Raw genomic sequence first — 20,000 nt, 5'->3', positions numbered from 1 at the left:
AACCAACAGGATGTCAGTTTGGGAGAGAAACATGCTTTTATTTTGAAGGGACAGATTTGTGAAGGTTTTACTGGCTGAAATTTTAATTCACAGCCACTGGTGCAGGATGATGATGTCACTGGTGCGGGATGATGATGTCACTGGTGCAGGGGCCTCCTACCTGCTCGGACGTCCCACAGCTTGATGACCCGGTCCGTCCCGCCGGTGGCCAGCAGGTCGGAGCTGCAGCTGAACTTCACCGCGTTGATGCCTTGCTCATGGGCGTCCTGCCACACAGACACAACCTTTAACCTATCAGCTGCTGGCCTAGTGGCTCCCTGCTGAAAGAAGCTGGGGGATGCTGCCTCGTTCCTTACGCCCCTGAGCTTTGGAACACACGACCTTTGACATCAGGGAGGCGTCTCCCTCTGGACTCTGACCATCACTGTGCTGCCTCACTGTTCATTTACATCTTCTGATTTATGTCAACGCTCTCGTCTTTAGCAACTCTTGTATGAAAGGTGCTATAAAAATAAAGGCACCTGTAATACACCTGTATGACACCTGTAATACACCTGTAATACACCTTTGTGACACCTGTAATACACCTGTATGACACCTGTATGACACCTGTATGGCACCTGTATGGCACCTGTAATACACCTGTATGGCACCTGTAATACACCTGTAATACACCTGTATGACACCTGTAATACACCTGTATGGCACCTGTAATACACCTGTAACACACCTGTATGACACCTGTAATACACCTGTATGACACCTGTAATACACCTGTAATACACCTGTAATACACCTGTATGACACCTGTAATACACCTGTAATATACCTGTATGACACCTGTAATACACCTGTAATATACCTGTATGACACCTGTAATACACCTGTATGGCACCTGTAACACACCTGTAGTACACGTGTAACACACCTGTAATACACCTGTAACACACCTGTATGACACCTGTAACACACCTGTAATACACCTGTAATACACCTGTATGACACCTGTAACACACCTGTAATACACCTGTAATACACCTGTATGGCACCTGTAACACACCTGTAATACACCTGTAATACACCTGTATGGCACCTGTAACACACCTGTATGACACCTGTAACACACCTGTAATACACCTGTAATACACCTGTATGGCACCTGTAATACACCTGTAACACACCTGTAGTACACCTGTATGGCACGTGTAATACACCTGTAATACACCTGTAATACACCTGTAATATACCTGTAATATACCTGTATGACACCTGTAATACACCTGTGGGCGAGGCGAGGCGAGGACTTCCTGTCCAGAATGTCCAGACAGAGAAAAAGAAAAGCTCACATGACGAAACACGACGGAGAACAGAACAGACGTCCAAAGAGACGGAGATTTGACAGCAGGTACAACACACACACACACACACACACACACACACACACACACACACACGCGCGTTTGTGTCACACCTATAAGTTCCATTCGCTCTGTATGAATAAATGTGACTTGAGGAAGTGGCGGACAGAGAGAGAGGCATTATGGGTAATGAGATGAAGACAGAGGAGCTCTGTCTCACACACAGAGGCACTTTGTCCTGATGAGCAGTGTGTGTGTGTGTGTGTGTGTGTGTGTGTGTGTGTGTGTGTGTGTGTGTGCTCTCTGTGACAGGTTTCACTCTGTCTCTATCAGCATCTCGTCAATAATCCTCCTGCTGTCGCCCTGCAGGATAATCCAGACGCCCCAAACAGCCCATAATACTTCCTGCTGAACATGTCAGTCCAGTCTCATGCTGTTCTAATCTAATCTAGTCTGGTCCTATTTAATCTAGTCCAGTCTAATCTGATCCACTCCAGTCCAGTCTAATATAACCTTGTCCAGACTAGTCCAATCCGGTCTGATCTCTAGTCTAATATAATCTAATCTAGTCTAATCTGGTCTAATCTAGTCTAATCTAGTCTAATCTGGTCTAATCTGGTCTAATCTGGTCTAATCTGGTTGTGTGTGTAAAGATCAGTTTCCTGAACCCAAATCCAAACAGGACGAGCTCCTAATCCAGAACACATTTAGTGTTAGTGACTTCTGGACTGTGGAGTCCTTGACTAAATCTAAAATGATGTGTGTGTGTGTGTGTGTGTGTGTGTGTGTGTGTGTGTGTGTGTACCAGGACTTGCAGCGCTCTGGCAGGCACTCTGGCAGCCACACAGATTCCCACAGGAGAGTACCGATCCTCCTCCACACTGCACACCGAGTTACCACGCCTCTTCCTCCTGCACACACACACACACACACGCACACGCACACACACACACACACACACACACACAGAACAGGTGTCGTGAAGCAGATTTTTACCTGTGGAAAATATAAAGTGCTGTTTGAGCGGAAACAGGAACACCCCGTCTCCACTCAGGTCCTCAGGTCAGACCCTGTCACACACTCTCGTTTCTGATTGGCTGAGAGTCTGGCGGCAGTCTGCTGACCTCTGACCTCTGACCTCAGGCCAAACATCTGAGCAGTTGTTGATGATGAAAACAGGAAATAAAGGAGGAGACAGGAAGTGGTGAAGTCTTCCTGAGGATCTGGTTGGGCCTGTCTGTCTGTCTGTCTGTCCGTCTGTCTGTCTGTCTGTCTGTCTGTCTGTCTGTCTGTCTGTCTGTCTGTCTGTCTGTCTGTCTGTCTGTCCGTCTGTCTGTCTGTCTGTCTGTCTGTCTGTCTGCCTGTCTGTCTGTCTGCCTGTCTGTCTGTCTGTCTGTCTGTCTGTCCGTCTGTCTGTCTGTCCGCCTGTCTGCCTTTCTGTCTGTCTGTCTGTCTGCCCGCCTGTCTGTCTGTCTGTCTGTCTGTCTGTCCACCTGTCTGTCTGTCTGTCTGTCCACCTGTCTGTCCGTCTGTCCACCTGTCTGTCTGTCCGCCTGTCCACCTGTCTGTCTGTCCACCTGTCTGTCCGTCTGTCCACCTGTCTGTCTGTCCGCCTGTCCGCCTTTCTGTCTGTCTGTCCACCTGTCTGTCTGTCCGTCTGTCCACCTGTCTGTCCGTCTGTCTGTCTGTCTGTCCGTCTGTCCGCCTGTCCGCCTGTCTGTCTGCCTGCCTGTCGCTGGGAAGCGTGATGTCATCAGACCCGCCCCCTGCGTGTTTTTGTCCACACTTGCTGACATTTCACATTTGGCTTGTTGTTGTTGTTGTTGTTTGTTGTTGTTTGTTGTTGTTGTTGTCGTTTGAGCTCGCGGCTCTTCCTGATTGGTTAACCCCACAGAAAGATGAGTGCTCGTTCCACCAATCACAGCGAGCCTCACATGTGCAGCGCCTCGCTCCACATGACACACACACTCCGCCCGCTCACGTGTTGACGTGTGTGAGCTCTGATGTCATGTGACTGCTGCTTCACTTTAACTTGTTTCCTCCTCTGTCCAAAACATCATAACTAAAAAAAAATATTTCAGGGATTAGCCCTTTAAGACGAGCCGCTGTGGGTCTTTTCTTAGAGCTGTGACGGGACAGAAAAGCAGAAGTGTGTGTTTTGGAGAGTCTTGTGAGTGTGAGCCTGCTGTGTGTCATCAGCACATCCCATCACATCACTGTGTTTACCCTGTGGCTGAAGCCCCGCCCCCTCACCCCCTCACCCCCTCACCCCCTCACCCAACCACAACTCAACATCTAAAAAACGTTGAAGATTTGTTATTCGCTCTGTTTCACGTCTGAAAACTTACTGCTTTTATCTAAAAATACACTTTGTCAAAATACTGTTCATGATTTATTCCTCTATTTTTCTATTTCCAAACTTCCTTCCCGCCCCGCTCTGCTGCCCCCTACAGGACGGCCTGTTCAGCAGGGACCCACAGGTATTGATTTTTCTTGGCTGATTGCGATAATAATTATTACTGATCAATGACACCACTAACTGATATTCATTTGCAGGAAATCTGAAACATTTGAAAATGACAGTGTCAAACCGTACAGTCAGAAACACCAACACAAGTTTGTTTGTTTGTTTGTTTGTTTTCTGCTTTTCATACCTGACTCATTTCATTATGACTTTTATTTTGCTATTTTGAGTTTTATCTCTGTCTTCTTGTTTTTATTGTTTGTTGGGGGCTTGGGTATTGTTTTATTGTTTTATTGTTTTCCTGAGTGAAGCACTTTGTGTTACATGCATTTCCATGAAAAGTCTGATTGATTGACTGATTGATCAGCTGAGACTGAATTAACAAACTGAAGAATTTGGAATCATCAGCCCTGATAATCAGCAGGGAATCGATCAATCCCTAATCAAAGAACACAGCAGAACAGACCCCTGCAGCCCCGCAGGAGAAAACAGAACAGAACCCTATAGAACAGAACAGCACAGAACAGAACAGAACAGCATAGAACAGCACAGAGCAGAACCCTGTAGAACAGCACAGAGCAGAGCAGAACCCTGTAGAACAGAACAGCACAGAGCAGAACCCTATAGAACAGCACAGAACAGAACCCTACAGAACAGCACAGAGCAGAACCCTGTAGAACAGCACAGAACAGAACCCTATAGAACAGCACAGAGCAGAACCCTGTAGAACAGCACAGAACAGAACCCTATAGAACAGCACAGAGCAGAACCCTATAGAACAGAGCAGCACAGAGCAGAACTTGCCAGGTTCAGAAGCAGGAAAGCAGAGAGCTGAAGCTGAGGAGGTCTTGGCGTGGCGAGCAGCAGCTCAGTTTGGGCGTGGCGCCGGGCCGGGCCGGGCCGGGCCGGGCCGGGCCGGGCTGCCCTCACAGCCGGGACATTCAGTGACTCTTTGTGTTAGGCCACGCCTACGGCCACGCCCCCTTTGCACTGACCCACCTGAGCAGCTCGTCAGGTGTCCAGGACAAACCTGTGAATCCCTTCACAAGAGCCTCTTTATATTAAGCCCCGCCCACAGCCACGCCCCCACGCCCCCAAGCCAAGGAGCGTGAAAAGTTGAGCGGGTTCCTCGGCCCGTGACCGTTACTGACCGAGCGCCCGTTTGGAGGTTATGACGCTGAGTCATAGCCCCGCCCTCTGATGTCATCAGGTGCCTGTCAGAACCTGGTTAAACAGAACTAAAATCAAACAGAACTCACTCAAACAGCTCCTTGATGGACGTGAGAATCCGCGGCGACGTCGCCGAGGCCGACCTGCAAGGAGAAGAGCTTTAAAGAGAGAAGCGCTCTGATTGGCTGCAGGGTTCCCAGGCGTCACCTGGCCTCCAGGCAGACAAATATTTTATTAGAGAAGGAAACCGAGAGCGTCACGCTGCCGACTGATCTCTGAACTCTCCGTGACGACAGCCTGGCTTCCACAGCCGGGCGGAGCCGTTGCCATAGCAGCATCACGCCGTGACGCAGCCGTCACTGTGGTAACATCCCAGCCACAAACCTTTACCGCAGACACAGTTTGCCCCGTGGAACCAAATAATCCAGGTAACACCTAACACCTTCACCTGTTGGCGTTCATGTTTGACACATGTGCAGTCAAAGGTTCTTCCCAGAAACAGTTTCATTTATCTGTGATGAGAAATCTGTCTTTGTTATTTACCTGTGAAGAATATCCATAACAACACACACAGAATACATGTTCATGTGTCTGCTTTCTTTAAAATGCAAATCTGTGCATCTGTACATTATCAGATCAGATATGACATTTTTGAAAACTGAATTATTCAAGTTTGGAGTTAAAGTAAAAACTCTCATTAATGCAGTAATTATTAGCAGTATGATTATAACGTATTGCATCAACAGCAGGTACCTTCTGTTCGACCTGCAGGAGCTTCATGACGTTGGATTATTTCGCCACACGGAGCAAAACTGTTCACACAGTCCTGTTTATTATGTTATGATTTCACATTTTAACTTGTTGCTTTCCTTCTATCCTGCTGCTTAAACAAAGCCGCCAAAAAGAAGCTACGCCTCTCTCTGCTGGTCTCCCTGACGATGGCTGTGTTTCCATGCCGACCGGGAACCAGATTATTGAGATTATCTGGGTTCTGGTGGAAAATCAGGTGACGTGTTTACATGAGTTACCTTGCTCTTAACAATCAAAACCCGCAGTATACACACGCCGTCTAATAACCGGGTCGCCGCCCCACCCCTTATTTTGTCTGGACCGTTACCATGGAGACGGCCGGTTGAGCTCCGCCCCCAGCGGGCGACGGCAGATGAAACATCAACATCAGTTGATCAGCTGTTCTTCACTGTCCTCTGGATTAATCCACTGAATTTATTTTGTTATTTCTTGTGGTTCATTTTTCTCGTGGCGTCTTTAGTCACCAGGCGGTGGGCCGGCCCGCGCTATGACCTCTGACCTTCACTGCCACGCGGCTCCCCCCCGTGGCCAAAATGAAAGCAGCAACCTTTAAAGTAACAGAGAGTCAAAGTGTTTCTCTGGATTGGACCTGAGGGCCACAAACTGAGGGCCGGCGGGCCGCGTGTGGCCCACGGGCCGCAAGTTGCCCATGTCTGAAAAACGACTTTACCTCGCCATATTTTAACTTTTTTTATGTGACTGTGTCATCGTCACTTTGACGCGGGACCCAGTTTCACCTGGTTTCTACTCCCCGCTCACGTGAAAACCCACAGCTGCACTCGCAATCCCAGAATTCCATGCGGGGGATTGTTGCTGACGTCGCCAAACGCCGCAGAACGTGAGCGAGTCAGAACTTCCCCCGTTTTGCTTTGCTGACATGAAAACACAGAGCATTTAAATTCTATTGGATTAAAAGGTTTTTTCATATTATACAGTAAAGGCAGCTGAGGCTGGTGCAGCTGCAGAGTCGTAGCTGTAATGAGGTGTGTGTGTGTGTGTGTGTGTGTGTGTGCGTGTGTGTGAGTGTGTGAGTGTGTGTGTGTGTGTGTGTGAGCAAGGTGCTGCTCAGTCTTCTTCCTGTGACTCCTGGCTGATAAAGCGTGCAGTCTGGCTGTGAAGCAGAGGACTGAGCGGGATCAGACCTGAAGAGGCGAGCGTGGCGTCTCTCCGGCGGCTCCGGGGCTTCGTTCCTGGGCGAGGCCGACCTGGAGGCCGGGGCGCTGAGCGAGCTGGAGCCTGCAGACCTGCAACACAGCACAGCACCCGGCACGCCGGGGTCAGCATCCTGCACCGTGACCGAACCGTCACCACGGCCCGTGTGTCTGACAGCAGGCCAGCTGAACCACAGACAGCACACAGACTGTGGTGGGAAACATAAAGATTAAACTGTAGACTGTATTTCAGAATCCACTTCAGGAATACTTTATTTGTTCCTGAGGGGAAACTGGGTCAGCTGCAATTATTGAAATTAAAAGCAATAAAAAAACATGTGCATTAGAAATTTGTTTAAAAAAAAAAAAAAAGTCCACAGTGTAAGTCTGAAGTGTGTGTATGATGTATAAATTACGGCCTCCCAGGACACCCAGCCCTGGAAAACCATCTGAGGTGTGTGTCGCTGCGGCGCCGGCTCTTACACGTCGATGCTGACGTTCCTCCTGGCCGCCGTCTGGAGCTCCCTCTGCAGGCTGGCCTCCCGCGCTCTGACACAAACACACAAACACACACAGCGTCACAGCGCGCCGCCGCCCCCTTCAGTCAGAGAGCGGTCAGCTAACGCTGGGGTTTTACTCGCCCCGCCCTGCAGCTGCACCAGCATGCGCTTCAACAAACCGCAGCCAAATAACATTAACTGTTAACATTAGCTGACATGTAACATTCCTGAGCATTTAATCTGATCCGGTCCGGTCCGGTCCAGACTGGTCCGGTCCGGTCCGGTCCGCTCCGGTACCTGGACCTCCTCTCGTTGTGGCTGTTCATGCGCTCGGCGGCCTGCTGCTTCCAGTGGATCATGTCCTCCAGCAGCTGGCCTCCTCGCAGCGTCTCCTCCCTGCAGCGCTGCTCCAGAGCGTGGTGCTGCTCCAGCAGGCCGTCGTACTGCCTCTTGAGGGCGCTGTTCCCCTCCTGCACCTGCTCCACCCGGGCCTGCAGGGCCTGCCGCTCCGCCGCCACGCCCGCCAGCCGCTGCTCCGCCTCCAGCACCCTGACACACAGTGACACCGCGGGGTAAGAGCCTGTGTGGCTAACTATGGAGTGGGCACAAGTTCACACACCGTGTGAGTGTGTGTGTGAGTGTGAGTGTGAGTGTGAGTGTGAGTGTGAGTGTGAGTGTGTGAGTGTGTGTGTGTGTGTGTGTGTGTGTGTGTGTGTGTGTGTGTGAGTGTCAGAGTGACGCAGGGAATGCAGTCAGACGAGCGCTCACCTGGAACACCGCTCCTCCACACACACCTGCCTGATCTTAATCTGCTGCTGCAGCTCCACCACCTGATAGGCCAGCTGGAGAGACAGAGGGACACACTGCTACACACACCGCAACACACACACACACACACACACTGCAACACACACACACACACACACACACACTGCTACACACACCGCAACACACACACTGCAACACACACACTGCTACACACACCACAACACACACACACCACAACACACACACACACACACTGCAACACACACCGCAACACACACACTGCAACACAGTCGGTCAACAGTCAGTCAACAGTCGGTTAGCAGTCGGTCGGGCAGAAGTCAGTCAACAGTCTGTCAACAGTCGGTCAACAGTCGGTCAGCAGTCGGTCAGTCAACAGTCGGTCAGCAGTCGGTCGGTCAACAGTCGGTTAGCTGTAGGTTGGTCAACAGTCTGTCAACAGTCGGTCAGCAGTCGGTCAACAGTCGGTCAGCAGTCGGTCAGTCAACAGTCAGTCAGCAGTCGGTCGGTCAACAGCTGGTTAGCAGTCGGTCGATCAACAGTCGGTAAGCAGTCAGTCAACAGTCAGTCAGCAGTCGGTCAGTTAACAGTCAGTCAGCAGTCGGTCGGTCAAAAGTCGGTTAGCAGTCGGTCGATCAACAGTCTGTCAGCAGTCTGTCAACAGTCGGTCAGCAGTCGGTCGGTCAACAGACGGTCAGCAGTCGGTCGGTCAGCAGTCGGTCGGTCAACAGTCAGTCAGCAGTCGGTCGGTCAACAGTCAGTCAGCAGTCGGTCGGTCAACAGTTGGTCAACAGTCGGTCAGAAGTCGGTCAACAGTCGGTCGGTCAACAGTCGGTCAGTCAACAGTCAGTCAGCAGTCGGTCGGTCAACAGTCGGTTAGCAGTCGGTCGGTCAACAGTCGGTTAGCAGTCGGTCGATCAACAGTCTGTCAGCAGTCTGTCAACAGTCGGTCAGCAGTCGGTCGGTCAACAGTCGGTCAGCAGTCGGTCGGTCAACAGTCAGTCAGCAGTTGGTCGGTCAACAGTCAGTCAGCAGTCGGTCGGTCAACAGTTGGTCAACAGTCGGTCAGAAGTCGGTCAACAGTCGGTCGGTCAGAAGTCGGTCAACAGTCTGTCAGCAGTCTGTCAACAGTCGGTCAGCAGTCGGTCAACAGTCGGTCAGCAGTGGGGTCAGTCAACAGTCGGTCAGCAGACGGTCGGTCAACAGTCGGTTAGCTGTCGGTCGGTCAACAGTCGGTCAGCAGTCGGTCAACAGTCGGTCAGCAGTCGGTCGGTCAACAGTCGGTTAGCTGTCGGTCGGTCAACAGTCGGTCAGCAGTCGGTCAACAGTCGGTCAGCAGTCGGTCGGTCAACAGTCGGTTAGCAGTCGGTCGGTCAACAGTTGGTTAGCAGTCGGTCGATCAAGTCGGTCAGCAGTCTGTCAACAGTCGGTCGGTCAACAGTCGGTCAACAGTTGGTCAACAGTCGGTCGGTCAACAGTCGGTCAACAGTCGGTCAGCAATTGGTCAACAGTCGGTCAGCAGTCAGTCAGTCAACAGTCGGTCAGCAGTCGGTCAGCAGTCGGTCGGTCAGCAGTCGGTCAGTCAACAGTTGGTCAACAGTCGGTCAGCAGTCGGTCAGCAGTCGGTCGGTCAACAGTCGGTCGGTCAGCAGTCGGTCAGTCAACAGTTGGTCAACAGTCGGTCGGCTCTCACCTCTCCGGTGATTTTCTTGAGCTCGTTGTTCTGGCTGAGCAGGACAGACATGGAGCCACTGCGATCAGCTGAGGGAGGCCTGGACACACACACACACACACACACACACACACACACACACACACACAGACACACACACACACACACACAGGTAACCTATTCAGTGTTTATGCACATTATGCAAAAACAGTAACACAGAGAGAGACAAAGAGAGAGAGAGAGAGAGAGAGAGAGAGAGAGACAGAGAGAGAGAGAGAGAGACAGAGAGAGAGAGAGAGAGAGAGAGAGACAGACAGACAGAGACAGAGAGAGAGAGAGAGAGAGACAGACAGACAGAGAGAGACAGACAGACAGACAGACAGAGAGAGACAGACAGACAGACAGACAGAGAGAGAGAGAGAGACAGATGGATTCTTCCTGTTTGCACTATCTGGACTAAATCTGTCTGCATGCAGGTGTGAAACATTTCTGCAGGTACAGAGTAATGAAACCAAACTGGTCAGTGTGTGGATCAGTGGTGAGAGAGGGTGTGTGTGTGTGTGTGTGTGTGTGTGTGTGTGTGTGTGTGTGTGTGTGTGTGTGTGTGTGTGTGTGTCGGTGCGGGGGAGGGGGGGTTCAGTTACCTGACAGTGCATCCTAAAATCCCTTTAGCCATGGTGGTCTTCTCCAACAGGTGGGTGTCTGGAGCAAAAACGAACACAACATGGGTCGACACAAAAATGAGAGACAAGGGGAGTGTGTGTGTGTGTGTGTGTGTGTGTGTGTGTGTGGGTAAAGTAAAATCTCTAGAATCGTTCACACCGTTTGAGCTCTGTTGAAAGGGGAAGTGGAACCGGCAGGAGCAGCAGGTCTCTGAACTCTGTCAGAGAGCAGCTCCGTGGCGGTTTACCTGCATCCCGAACTTTTCAGTTCCTCGAAAGTCTTAAATAAAGTTTCATGATTTATGCATTTTATCTACAGAAGCCCTAACAAAACCACAGTATTGTGAGTGAGGTCTGAGCGCATCGCTGTGCTGTGATTTGACGGCGCGGCTGGGCTGTGACTTCCTGCCCTGCACGGAGGCGAGGCGCTCGGCCAGAGCTCCGCTTCACAAACTCTCCTTTCGTGGCTGCATGACTGTCCACACACTGTGCCTGAGTCCCGAAACACGACTCAACACTTCGGACTCGTCTTTACGGTCTGCTGGTTGATTCGGCTCGGACAAGAAGCACCGAGGAGGTTTTCTCTCTCAGAGTTTCAGCTTTTCTGCGCCGAGGCGCCGCGGCTCAGCCCGTCAGCAGCTTAAACTCTGTCACTCAGACCTCCTGGGTGTTTCCTGTGCCTGCCGAGCGAAGCAGCACACAATAAAGATCCCACTCAAGTCAGAACCAGTTTATCATCAGTTATTATCAGTTACATGATCTGAGAAGCGACGCAGCGGCACGGTGACAGTTTTGTGGCCGGAGCTCTGTGCGCTGCTCTGCGCGCAGGACGGAGGAGACGCGCCGAATAAATCAGAAAGAAAGCAGAGAAAGCGAAACTTAGCTTTTTAAAGAAAAGGACAAACTGGGTGTGTTCCGTACAGACGCGGATGAGGTCCTGGAACATGGCGTGCTGCCGCTGGTCTCGGCGCTTCAGCTGCCGGATGATGTGCCGCTTCCATGCGTCGCCCGGCGGGCCGCGGCTCTGCGGCGGCGCCCGGCCCGGACCTCCTGCCACACCTGGCTCGTTAGTTCGCAGCTTCGCGGCGGCCATGATGGCAGAAGCCGGGCTGGTTCATCCTGTTTTCATGCGAGTCTTCCTGCTTCAGACACGCAGCCTGGAGCCGCTCCTGCCGGCCGCCCGTCAGCCGCCCGCCCGCCGCCGGCCGCTGCTGACTCCGCTCACCATCCCACCTCCTCCTCCTCCTCCTGGGTTTGTTTGTTTCTTTTCCTAAAAACTTTTCTGTTCCTGCGGAGCTTCGCGGCTCTGACGCGGCCAGGCGAGCAGCTGGTGCAGCTGCCAAAGTGTCAGCCAATCACGTCGCGCTGCCCACCCGCTTCCTGTTTTTGTCCAGACGCGAAAAAAAAAGAAAAAGTCAGATGTCACTCAAAAAAAAAAAAAAAAAAAAAAAAATCACGCCGAGGCCACACACCCCAACACCCGGAAGCAATGATCAATTTGTGAAACTAATCTAATCTATAGCTCAATCTGATTGGATTACAGATTAACCCTTTCAACACTGCGCGGAGTCACGTGACATTTCGGTCAAAAGCAACAGGGGCAACTTAACAAGAAATGACCTGAAAATGAAAATTACCCCCAAAACAGAGACAAAAGAAAAAGAAATGACCAGAAATTAAATTTATATATTTTCTTTCTTTTTTGGGCAAATTTTCTGGTGATTTTTTTGGTGCAGTTTTTGCAGGACTCCGTTTTGTTTTCCTTTTCTTTGCTCTTTTTCAGCTCAGGGTGTTTCTGCTTCAGTTCTCTGCCTCTTCAGTCCTCAGGTCGTGTCACTGTTTACACGCGTCCTGCACATTTGCACGTTTTCTCTTTGCGGCTGTGATCAGACGCAGAGGAAACGACGTCCTGCAGGTTTCAGAGGTTAAACTGAGTCAGATGTCCTTTTGGAAATCAATCAATCAATTGATCAGTCAGTCATTAACCAAACTCCTTGTTTTCTGGAAAAATCACCAACAATCAGACATCATTTTGACAGGCTGCTGTCCAAATGATGTGTGTGTTTTTTTTTTAATATATATATATATATATATATATATATATGATATTTTATTAATTATGTCTAGGCTGTTGCCATCAACCTGTTAACAAAGTAGATTGGTCACAAAGTGGGCGTGGCCTTAGAGAAAACGCTCAGAACCTCTGAAGGGATTCAGAACTCTGAGTCGGTTTGTGCTGAGCCACAGGAGCCAGATCAGGGGTGTATTCAGCGCAGATATACCGGTATGTAACGTCAAGCTAACAGAAACGACAAAGCTCTGAACAACCTGTTGCATTACGCAAGCGTTGCAAGTATGGAAGCTGAGAGGGCCATTCCACTCGCGATTGTGGGGGAAGAACTGACTGGGGATGACATTACTCTAAATGGATCACTAATAACAGGGGCACTGCAAAAGACTTTGGACATCACTGCCACTGTTTTAAGATCAGACGCAGGAGGAGACCTCCAGCCCAGATCAGTGGTTATGTGGAAACTGGAGCTCCTAACGACACTGACCCGACCTTTGCTGCTCATTTTAGGACGAGAGGAGAAACATTTCAGGTGACGGAGCTGCTCTACTCTACTGTGTCTATGCACCTCTTGTGAGACGGAGACTTACCAACCACTGTTTATAAAATGGAATAAAAGTGTTGTTTTTTTCTAACCACGTGTTTTAAGCTTTAAGTTGAATAAAAGTTGCCATATTATTGAAGAAAAACAATCATCTATGTCTGATCTATCATCATACTTACCACATACATGTGCCTTTACCTCTTCAAATGATGGGTAACATTTGAAGCATTGGCCACAACTAAATAGTACCTTGGAAGCCTTAATGGAGCTCTAGCGTTTTAAATCACAGAGGCTTCAATACAGGCTGATGCTGATTGGATAACACCTGTGACACGCCCACCAAACGGAGGAAAACTACATGTGAGGCATGTTGCTCTCTGTTACTAAACCTTACAACCAAACACACCATTCAATGAGACGTCACACGTTACATATCGTAACGTCGTTGAATACACCCCAGCTGTTCAGGGGGAAGGGGCGTGGCAGTGGGCGGGGCCTAACACAGCCACAGGAGATTTGCCATGTTCCAAATCACATACTTCTACTTTTCACATTTAGTATGTACTGCAGCTGCCCTTACAAAGTATGCAGTGTAGTATGCAGTATGCATGTGTATGCATACTATTGGGACACACCCCATGCGTCCTCCCTGAGCTCTGACCCTCTCGCTCACTTCCTCCTCCGTCCGTAGCTCCACATCTGAATGTTGTTGCTGTTTCATACTGCGCTGTCCTCTGTCTGATTTCTGATCTGCTGTCTTCCTGTACCTGCTGCTCTACCTGAGCCAGGTGAGGGCTGTATGTGTGTGTGTGTGTGTGTTGTCTTCCGTATGTGGGCGTGGCCTGTACACGCAGCTCAGTCAGTGCGACATAACGTCCGCTGTGCAAAGGATTGTGGGTCAGCATGGCCAGAGCAGCATGCTGACATGCAGATTGTGAAATCTGAGCGGATGTAGTAGAACATCCTGGTACTCTTGGCATACTGCATCTGACATACTATGTACTGGGATGTACTCATTCTTTTTCATAGTAAACAGTATGGTAGGATGGGGACTGGAATGCAGGGCTGATGAGTTTGAAAGCGAGGAAGAGGAAGTCCTGAAAGTGAATTTCCTGTTTTACAGATTTAAAGTGGATATTTTAAAATCACTTATTGCACTGGAACAAGGTTGTCATTTTTTTTATTCCATTAATATTCTACTTTCTTTCAGAAAAACAAACTGGAGGCGGAGACACGGAGCTGCAAGACGTGATAAAACGTGAGCGTTTATTTAAAGATATAAAACAAGAGCACATGTACAAAAAATGTGAACTTTAAAAACACAACAGAAGTATTTAAAGACAAATATAAGGTGCACAGACTTTAATACTGATCGTTCAGTCAGCTGCTCCGACCCGGCTGCTGGAACTGAAGTTTGTTCCCCGCCGGCCTCCGTAGCGTCCGGCGGCGGCTCAGAGGCGCTCCAGTTTGCTCCGGGCGATGTGCAGCAGCATGTCCGAGTATTTCTCCAGCAGAGCCATCGTCCTGTCGTCGGCCAGCTGGCCACAGGGGGCGCCGCCGCTCCCCTCCGGCAGCACCGCCTCCAGGTCCGTCCTGACGGCGCCGAAGGCTTCCTGCAGCACCGACGCCATCTGCAGCCGCTGCTCCGAGCCGCCGGGCGTCACGCCGACCTGCCGGGCGGACGGGTCAGTCAGATCGGACAGCTCGCCGCCTCTCAAATGATTCTTTACTGACTCCATCTGAGTTACACCACTTTCTCATTTATTATTTTAAATCAATCAATTTGTAGCTGATCAATCAGTGAGCAGCTGTAAGTCGGCTCATTGAAACAACAGAATGCAGAACCACATCAAGCAGAAGAGACACGTGCAACAAACATACAGCAGACAGTCATCTGCATAGAGCTGAACAGAGGCAAGTGGACGGGACTGGAGGCAAATATTCCGATTAAAAAAAAAAAAAAAAAGATTTTTAAATGAAAATGTTTGTTCATGTTCTGGATCCGTGTTGACTTTCCAAAACCTCACATGTCGACTGGGAGAGATTTTGCTCTAAACTACGGTGGCTGAGAAGTGCAAACCAGCATTACAAAATGTGAAACACTTTTACAAAGTTTGAGACAAATTTACATTTTGGAAAACATGTTTACATATCACAAAACAAAATGACATTACCAAAACACTTTTACCAGTCCCGAAACAAATTTACGATTCGCAAAACAAATTAACGATTCGCAAAACAAATTAACAAGACGCCAAACACTTTTACAAGCACTGGAACAAATTTACACATTACACAAACCGGAAAGGGAAGGTACCAAAGCCCTGAGGGACACCGACGTGAAAAAGTGCCCGGTCAGTTTTGGTTTTTGTCGTCAGTGGCAGTGGATTTCATGGCCACCCAATATGGACAGCAACCGGGTGCTCTTTTGTCCGTTTTGTGGACAATATGTGAGCCAATGGAGTCAGTTTTGTTTTTCATGTGGGCGGGGTTTACAGCGGTCCCCAAACAGCTGTCCAAAGGCCTGTATCACGCAGTGGGATTAAGGCGTAATCCTGAAAGCTAGCCCGCTACGGGGCAGGTTAGCCCCGAAATTTGTTTCGGGACTGGTAAAAGTGTTTTGGTAATGTAATTTTGTTTTGTGATATGTAAACATGTTTTCCAAAATGTAAATTTGTCTCAAACTTTGTCAAAGTGTTTCACATTTTGTAATGCTGGTTTGCACTTCTTCACACTTCACAGGTCCTGATATCACGAGATTTGGTTTGGCTGGTTTTGGTCTGTGGTTGACTGACTATATTTGAGTGTTTGTGCTTGTGAAAGACGCTTTTTGTAAGAATTTAAACACAAGAAATCTGATGCTGATCCAGGTTTCTAAGGGTTAAAGATGAGACCAGATCAAACTGAAGTGGACGGCACAGCGTTCAGTGTTCAAATGATGCCAAACACATTTCCTGCCTTCCAACTCTCTGACTATAAACCCTGATCCAACACATCGTCATTTCCATCAAGCCGGTGTGTGTGTGTGTGTGTGTGTGTGTGTGTCGGGGCGGCTGACCTGCTGGTAGAGCTGCAGGGCTCGCCTCACTGTGTGCCGCAGCTCGTTGGCCACCTGGTGGCAGCGCTGGACGCTCACGCCGTCCTCATCACCGCCTACACAACACACACAGTCACATACGCCGTCAGAGTGATGTGACGAAAACAAAACAAAAACAATCACAATCTTAAGCTGGATTGACCCCGCCCCCCCACTGCAGACTCCCTGGAATCTGTCCAATCAGGTCAGTTTGCAGGACTAACAGGAAGCCGCCTGGACAGACGCACAAACCCAGAACTGCAACACTCAGGAGGTTTGGAAAAACTGGAGGCTTTAATGTTTATCCTCGGCGTCGCTGTGACGACCTCATACCTGGCTGAGGTGGGCGGAGCCTGTCTGACAGAGAGGAGGGGGAGGTGGGCGGAGCTTCCAGCGACGGCTTCGATACTAAGAGAGGAACGATGAGGAGGAGTCAGACTGACAGTCGTGTTTTTAACAATTTATTGTTTTTTATTGCTGTAATATATATATATATATATATATATATATATATATATATTTAGTCAAGCATTTTTATTGTTGTCTGACATTTTTATATTTTGTTCTTTTGGCCCTTTGGGCTGCAGGTTTGCATGAAAAGGTGCCGTTTAAATAAAGCTGAGTTACCTGGATGTGCCTCGACTTGACTCTCCGTTCCTCCTGTACCTCCTGCCAGCCGGGACCCCGAGGAAGAGGAGCAGGAGGAGGTGATGATGGAAGCTGCTGAGGAGGACGAGGACGAGGACGAGCCGGTGGAGGTGATGATGGAAGCTGCCGTGGACGAGGAGGAGGAGGAGGAGGAGGAGGTGGAGGAGGAGGGGCTGAGGGTTCGTCCTCGAGCCGACAGTCTCTCTTCGATGCTGCTGATGCTCCGCCTCCCTTCCCTGCCTAGCGACCGCATCTCAGTGGGCGTTACCAGGGCTGGTCGGCACGGCGACGCCACGGATCCGTTCCTCTGCGGCTTCTGGGCCGGAGCCAGACTGACAGGAAGGACGAGAGGCTCAGTTAACACGGAGTCAAAGCCACACCCGTCTGTACCTGCATGAAGCTTCTGAGTGAAAGTATGACGGAGTTCAAAAAGACAGCAGGCCAACAGACTTCCACCACAGACATGTTCGAAAAATATGTCGATCATATTAATATTTTAATTTATATTAATACAAAAACTGCACTGAGACAAAAGTTTTAAAAGTTGAAAAAAAATCTATCTGAAAGGAAATGAACTACTGAATAAAGAATGAGAGTTTTGCTGAATGTGTCCCATTCATGCAGGAACACCTGGACAAGCTTCTCCATACAGATGACAGGTATGAATGAGCCAAGTCATGGAGACAAGGTCCTGACTGAGCTGACCACTTTGACGTATCAATGAAGTTTCTACGCTGCAAAAATGTGGAACTAGTGGAGACTAAAAAAAATCTTTGAAAAATTGGGGAAAAAATAAAAACCAGCACAGGGTGCTTTGGCTGTGGAGAGCAAAACGTTTCCCCGGGGACTATTTTCGCTGGCGGAGGAGGACGGAGCGTTTACGACAGCGCAGCGAGACAGACGTCCCACTGGAATGCAAAGGACTCGCAATGCGACGTGATTTCCAGAGTCTGCGTTTCTGGACTTTCAAAATGTGGGAAAGCAGACGAGCGACTTGCCGCCTCACAGTTTTTATGTTCACTTTGATCAAAAACCATCAACGAGTCGCCTCAGCGTCCTCAGGTCATCGGCGCTCGTCGTCTTCTGGGTCACCGACAACACAGCTTGTCAATTTGATGTCGTCAGCTGTTGGAAAATGACCCTAAACTTTGTTGTCGGACGGGCCCTGAACGCACCACCAGGCCCTAGATTGGAAAAAAGTCCTGAAAACACAACAGAGCTGTCTGAAGTGTGGAGGCTCTGAGAGTTCCTGTTCATATCGTAAACCAGCGGCTGGGGGAGAGGGAGGAGGAGTGACGTGGCAGCAGCTCAGAGGGACGTCCTGCAGAGGAACCTGAACCTGCAGAGGAACCTGAACCTGCAGAGGAACCTGAACCTGCAGAGGAACCTGAACCTGCAGAGGAACCTGAACCTGCAGAGGAACCTGAACCTGCACATGACAGCTGAACCGTCCCTGTGTCCACCTACAGGACCAAGGATCTGAATTTAAATGAGATGTTACCTGGAGGCCAGGTCCAGGTGGAGGGCGGCTCTGGCGCTGTGGTTCCCCAGGACGGCGGAGGGCGAGGGAGGGGGCGGGGCCTCAGACAGGGCGGCGGTCAGGTTCTCCTTCTCCTCCTGACCCGCGGTCTGGAGGTCCTGGGACGCCTTGGCCCGGGAGCTGGCCGTGGCGCCCATGTAGCGCTGGCGGCCCGGTGCCTGCTGGGCCGGCGGCGGCGCGGCGTTGTGGGCGGACAGAGCCTTGGCCGTGACGTCTGAAGCATCAGAGCAGAGCAGAGAGGAAGTCAGCGACACGCCCACACACCTGGTCCACCTCAGAGACAGCCTGAGCGCCCAAAGACAGCCGGGACATTCAGCAGAGCAGGCTCAGTGTGTGTGTGTGTGTGTGTGTGTGTGTGTGTGTGTGAGACCTCAGCCCTGCAGTGTTTGGTTAGAAACCCAGCAGACACACCGCTCTGCTCAAAGAGAATCCCAGTCACCCTGATGTGCACACACACACACACACACACACACACACACACACACACACACACACACACACACACACACACACACACACACACACCTCCCAGCCTGTCTGTGCGCTGGATGACAGCGACTGTGTTGCGTCTGCGTGGCGGTCTGGGCGGCTGCAGGGGCTGATGGGAAGGCAGGCAGGAGGCTCTCCTGCTGGGCCTTGCTGTGGCGACACACACACACACACACACACACACACACACACACACACACACTGAACACACACCCCTCCACTTGCTAACAGTATAAACACACTGAGCTGAGAAACGAATAAAAACACGACTGTGGGGAGAAAATGAGGCCAAACGGCGGGGTGGAGGGGGCGGGGGGCGGGGCGGGGGGCAGGGCTTCACGTCAAAACAGATCAATCAGATCTGCCTCAGTTTCATGTTTATACAAACCCACTGAGAAACAGCAGGAAAACAACCAAAGAAAGAACTAAAAAGAAAGAAAGAAAAAGAATAAAAGAAACAAAGAAAGAACTGAAAAGAAAGAAAGAAAAAGAATAAAAGAAACAAAGAAAGGAGACGGGACAAAAGAAAGAGAAACAAAGGAAATAAAGAAAGAACACACAAAAAGGAAGAAGAAAAGAAAAGGAAATGAATCCACCCCCCAAAGTCTGTGAACTGAGGGCAGACCAGGATGAAGATGAAGATGAAGATGATGCAGCAGAGCCTGCCCTCACACACACACACACACACACACACACACACACACACACACACCCCTCAGGCAGCAGGGTGAGGTGTGTGTGTGTGTGTGTGTGTGTGTGTGTGTGTGTGTGTGTGTGTGTGTGAGCGTCTTTTCACTTCCTTCCACCTTCCTGCTCATCAACGTGGAACAAAAAGGAGAGTTTGACTCACGGCTGCAGGTGCTGTCCTTCTCCTTGGGGGCGGGCGGGGCCGGCGGCGGGGGCGGGGTCGAGATGGCGTCGGCGCCCGACTGCGACCTCACCTGAGACCAAACAGGAAGTCACACCTTGTCACTGCACCAAACAGACTGTTTGACCCTGACAACTTCTAGTGATTTCTAGTAAAACAACAGTAAAAAAAAAAAAAATAAATAAAAAAAA

General features: G+C 50.1%; 2 protein-coding genes across 2 annotated transcripts in view; both read right to left on the bottom strand.

Moving 5' to 3' along the window:
- The window catches only part of atg16l2 (ATG16 autophagy related 16-like 2 (S. cerevisiae)), a 14,469-nt gene extending 2,557 nt beyond the window's left edge, over positions 1 to 11,912 (bottom strand). The window contains exons 1-10 of the mRNA XM_030066460.1: positions 11,495 to 11,912; positions 10,556 to 10,613; positions 9,933 to 10,011; positions 8,222 to 8,295; positions 7,751 to 8,002; positions 7,437 to 7,502; positions 6,945 to 7,046; positions 5,082 to 5,135; positions 2,164 to 2,269; positions 161 to 266 (exon numbers count right to left, since the gene is read on the bottom strand). Of these exons, the coding sequence (XP_029922320.1) occupies positions 161 to 266; positions 2,164 to 2,269; positions 5,082 to 5,135; positions 6,945 to 7,046; positions 7,437 to 7,502; positions 7,751 to 8,002; positions 8,222 to 8,295; positions 9,933 to 10,011; positions 10,556 to 10,613; positions 11,495 to 11,666 (1,069 nt within the window). The 5' untranslated portion in view covers positions 11,667 to 11,912. The remainder of the gene's footprint in view (positions 1 to 160; positions 267 to 2,163; positions 2,270 to 5,081; positions 5,136 to 6,944; positions 7,047 to 7,436; positions 7,503 to 7,750; positions 8,003 to 8,221; positions 8,296 to 9,932; positions 10,012 to 10,555; positions 10,614 to 11,494) is intronic.
- Positions 11,913 to 14,428: 2,516 nt separating this feature from the next.
- wdr62 (WD repeat domain 62) overlaps positions 14,429 to 20,000 on the bottom strand; it is a 36,497-nt gene continuing 30,925 nt past the window's right edge. Inside the window, exons 29-35 of the mRNA XM_030066459.1 lie at positions 19,792 to 19,882; positions 18,978 to 19,091; positions 18,414 to 18,666; positions 16,892 to 17,244; positions 16,598 to 16,672; positions 16,247 to 16,341; positions 14,429 to 14,858 (exon numbers count right to left, since the gene is read on the bottom strand). Of these exons, the coding sequence (XP_029922319.1) occupies positions 14,640 to 14,858; positions 16,247 to 16,341; positions 16,598 to 16,672; positions 16,892 to 17,244; positions 18,414 to 18,666; positions 18,978 to 19,091; positions 19,792 to 19,882 (1,200 nt within the window). The 3' untranslated portion in view covers positions 14,429 to 14,639. The remainder of the gene's footprint in view (positions 14,859 to 16,246; positions 16,342 to 16,597; positions 16,673 to 16,891; positions 17,245 to 18,413; positions 18,667 to 18,977; positions 19,092 to 19,791; positions 19,883 to 20,000) is intronic.

Source organism: Myripristis murdjan, chromosome 13 (assembly GCF_902150065.1).
Source record: "Myripristis murdjan chromosome 13, fMyrMur1.1, whole genome shotgun sequence".
Lineage (NCBI taxonomy): Eukaryota > Metazoa > Chordata > Actinopteri > Holocentriformes > Holocentridae > Myripristis > Myripristis murdjan.
The sequence above is the reverse complement of the archived record's forward strand: the minus strand, read 5'-3'. Positions and strand labels throughout refer to the sequence as shown.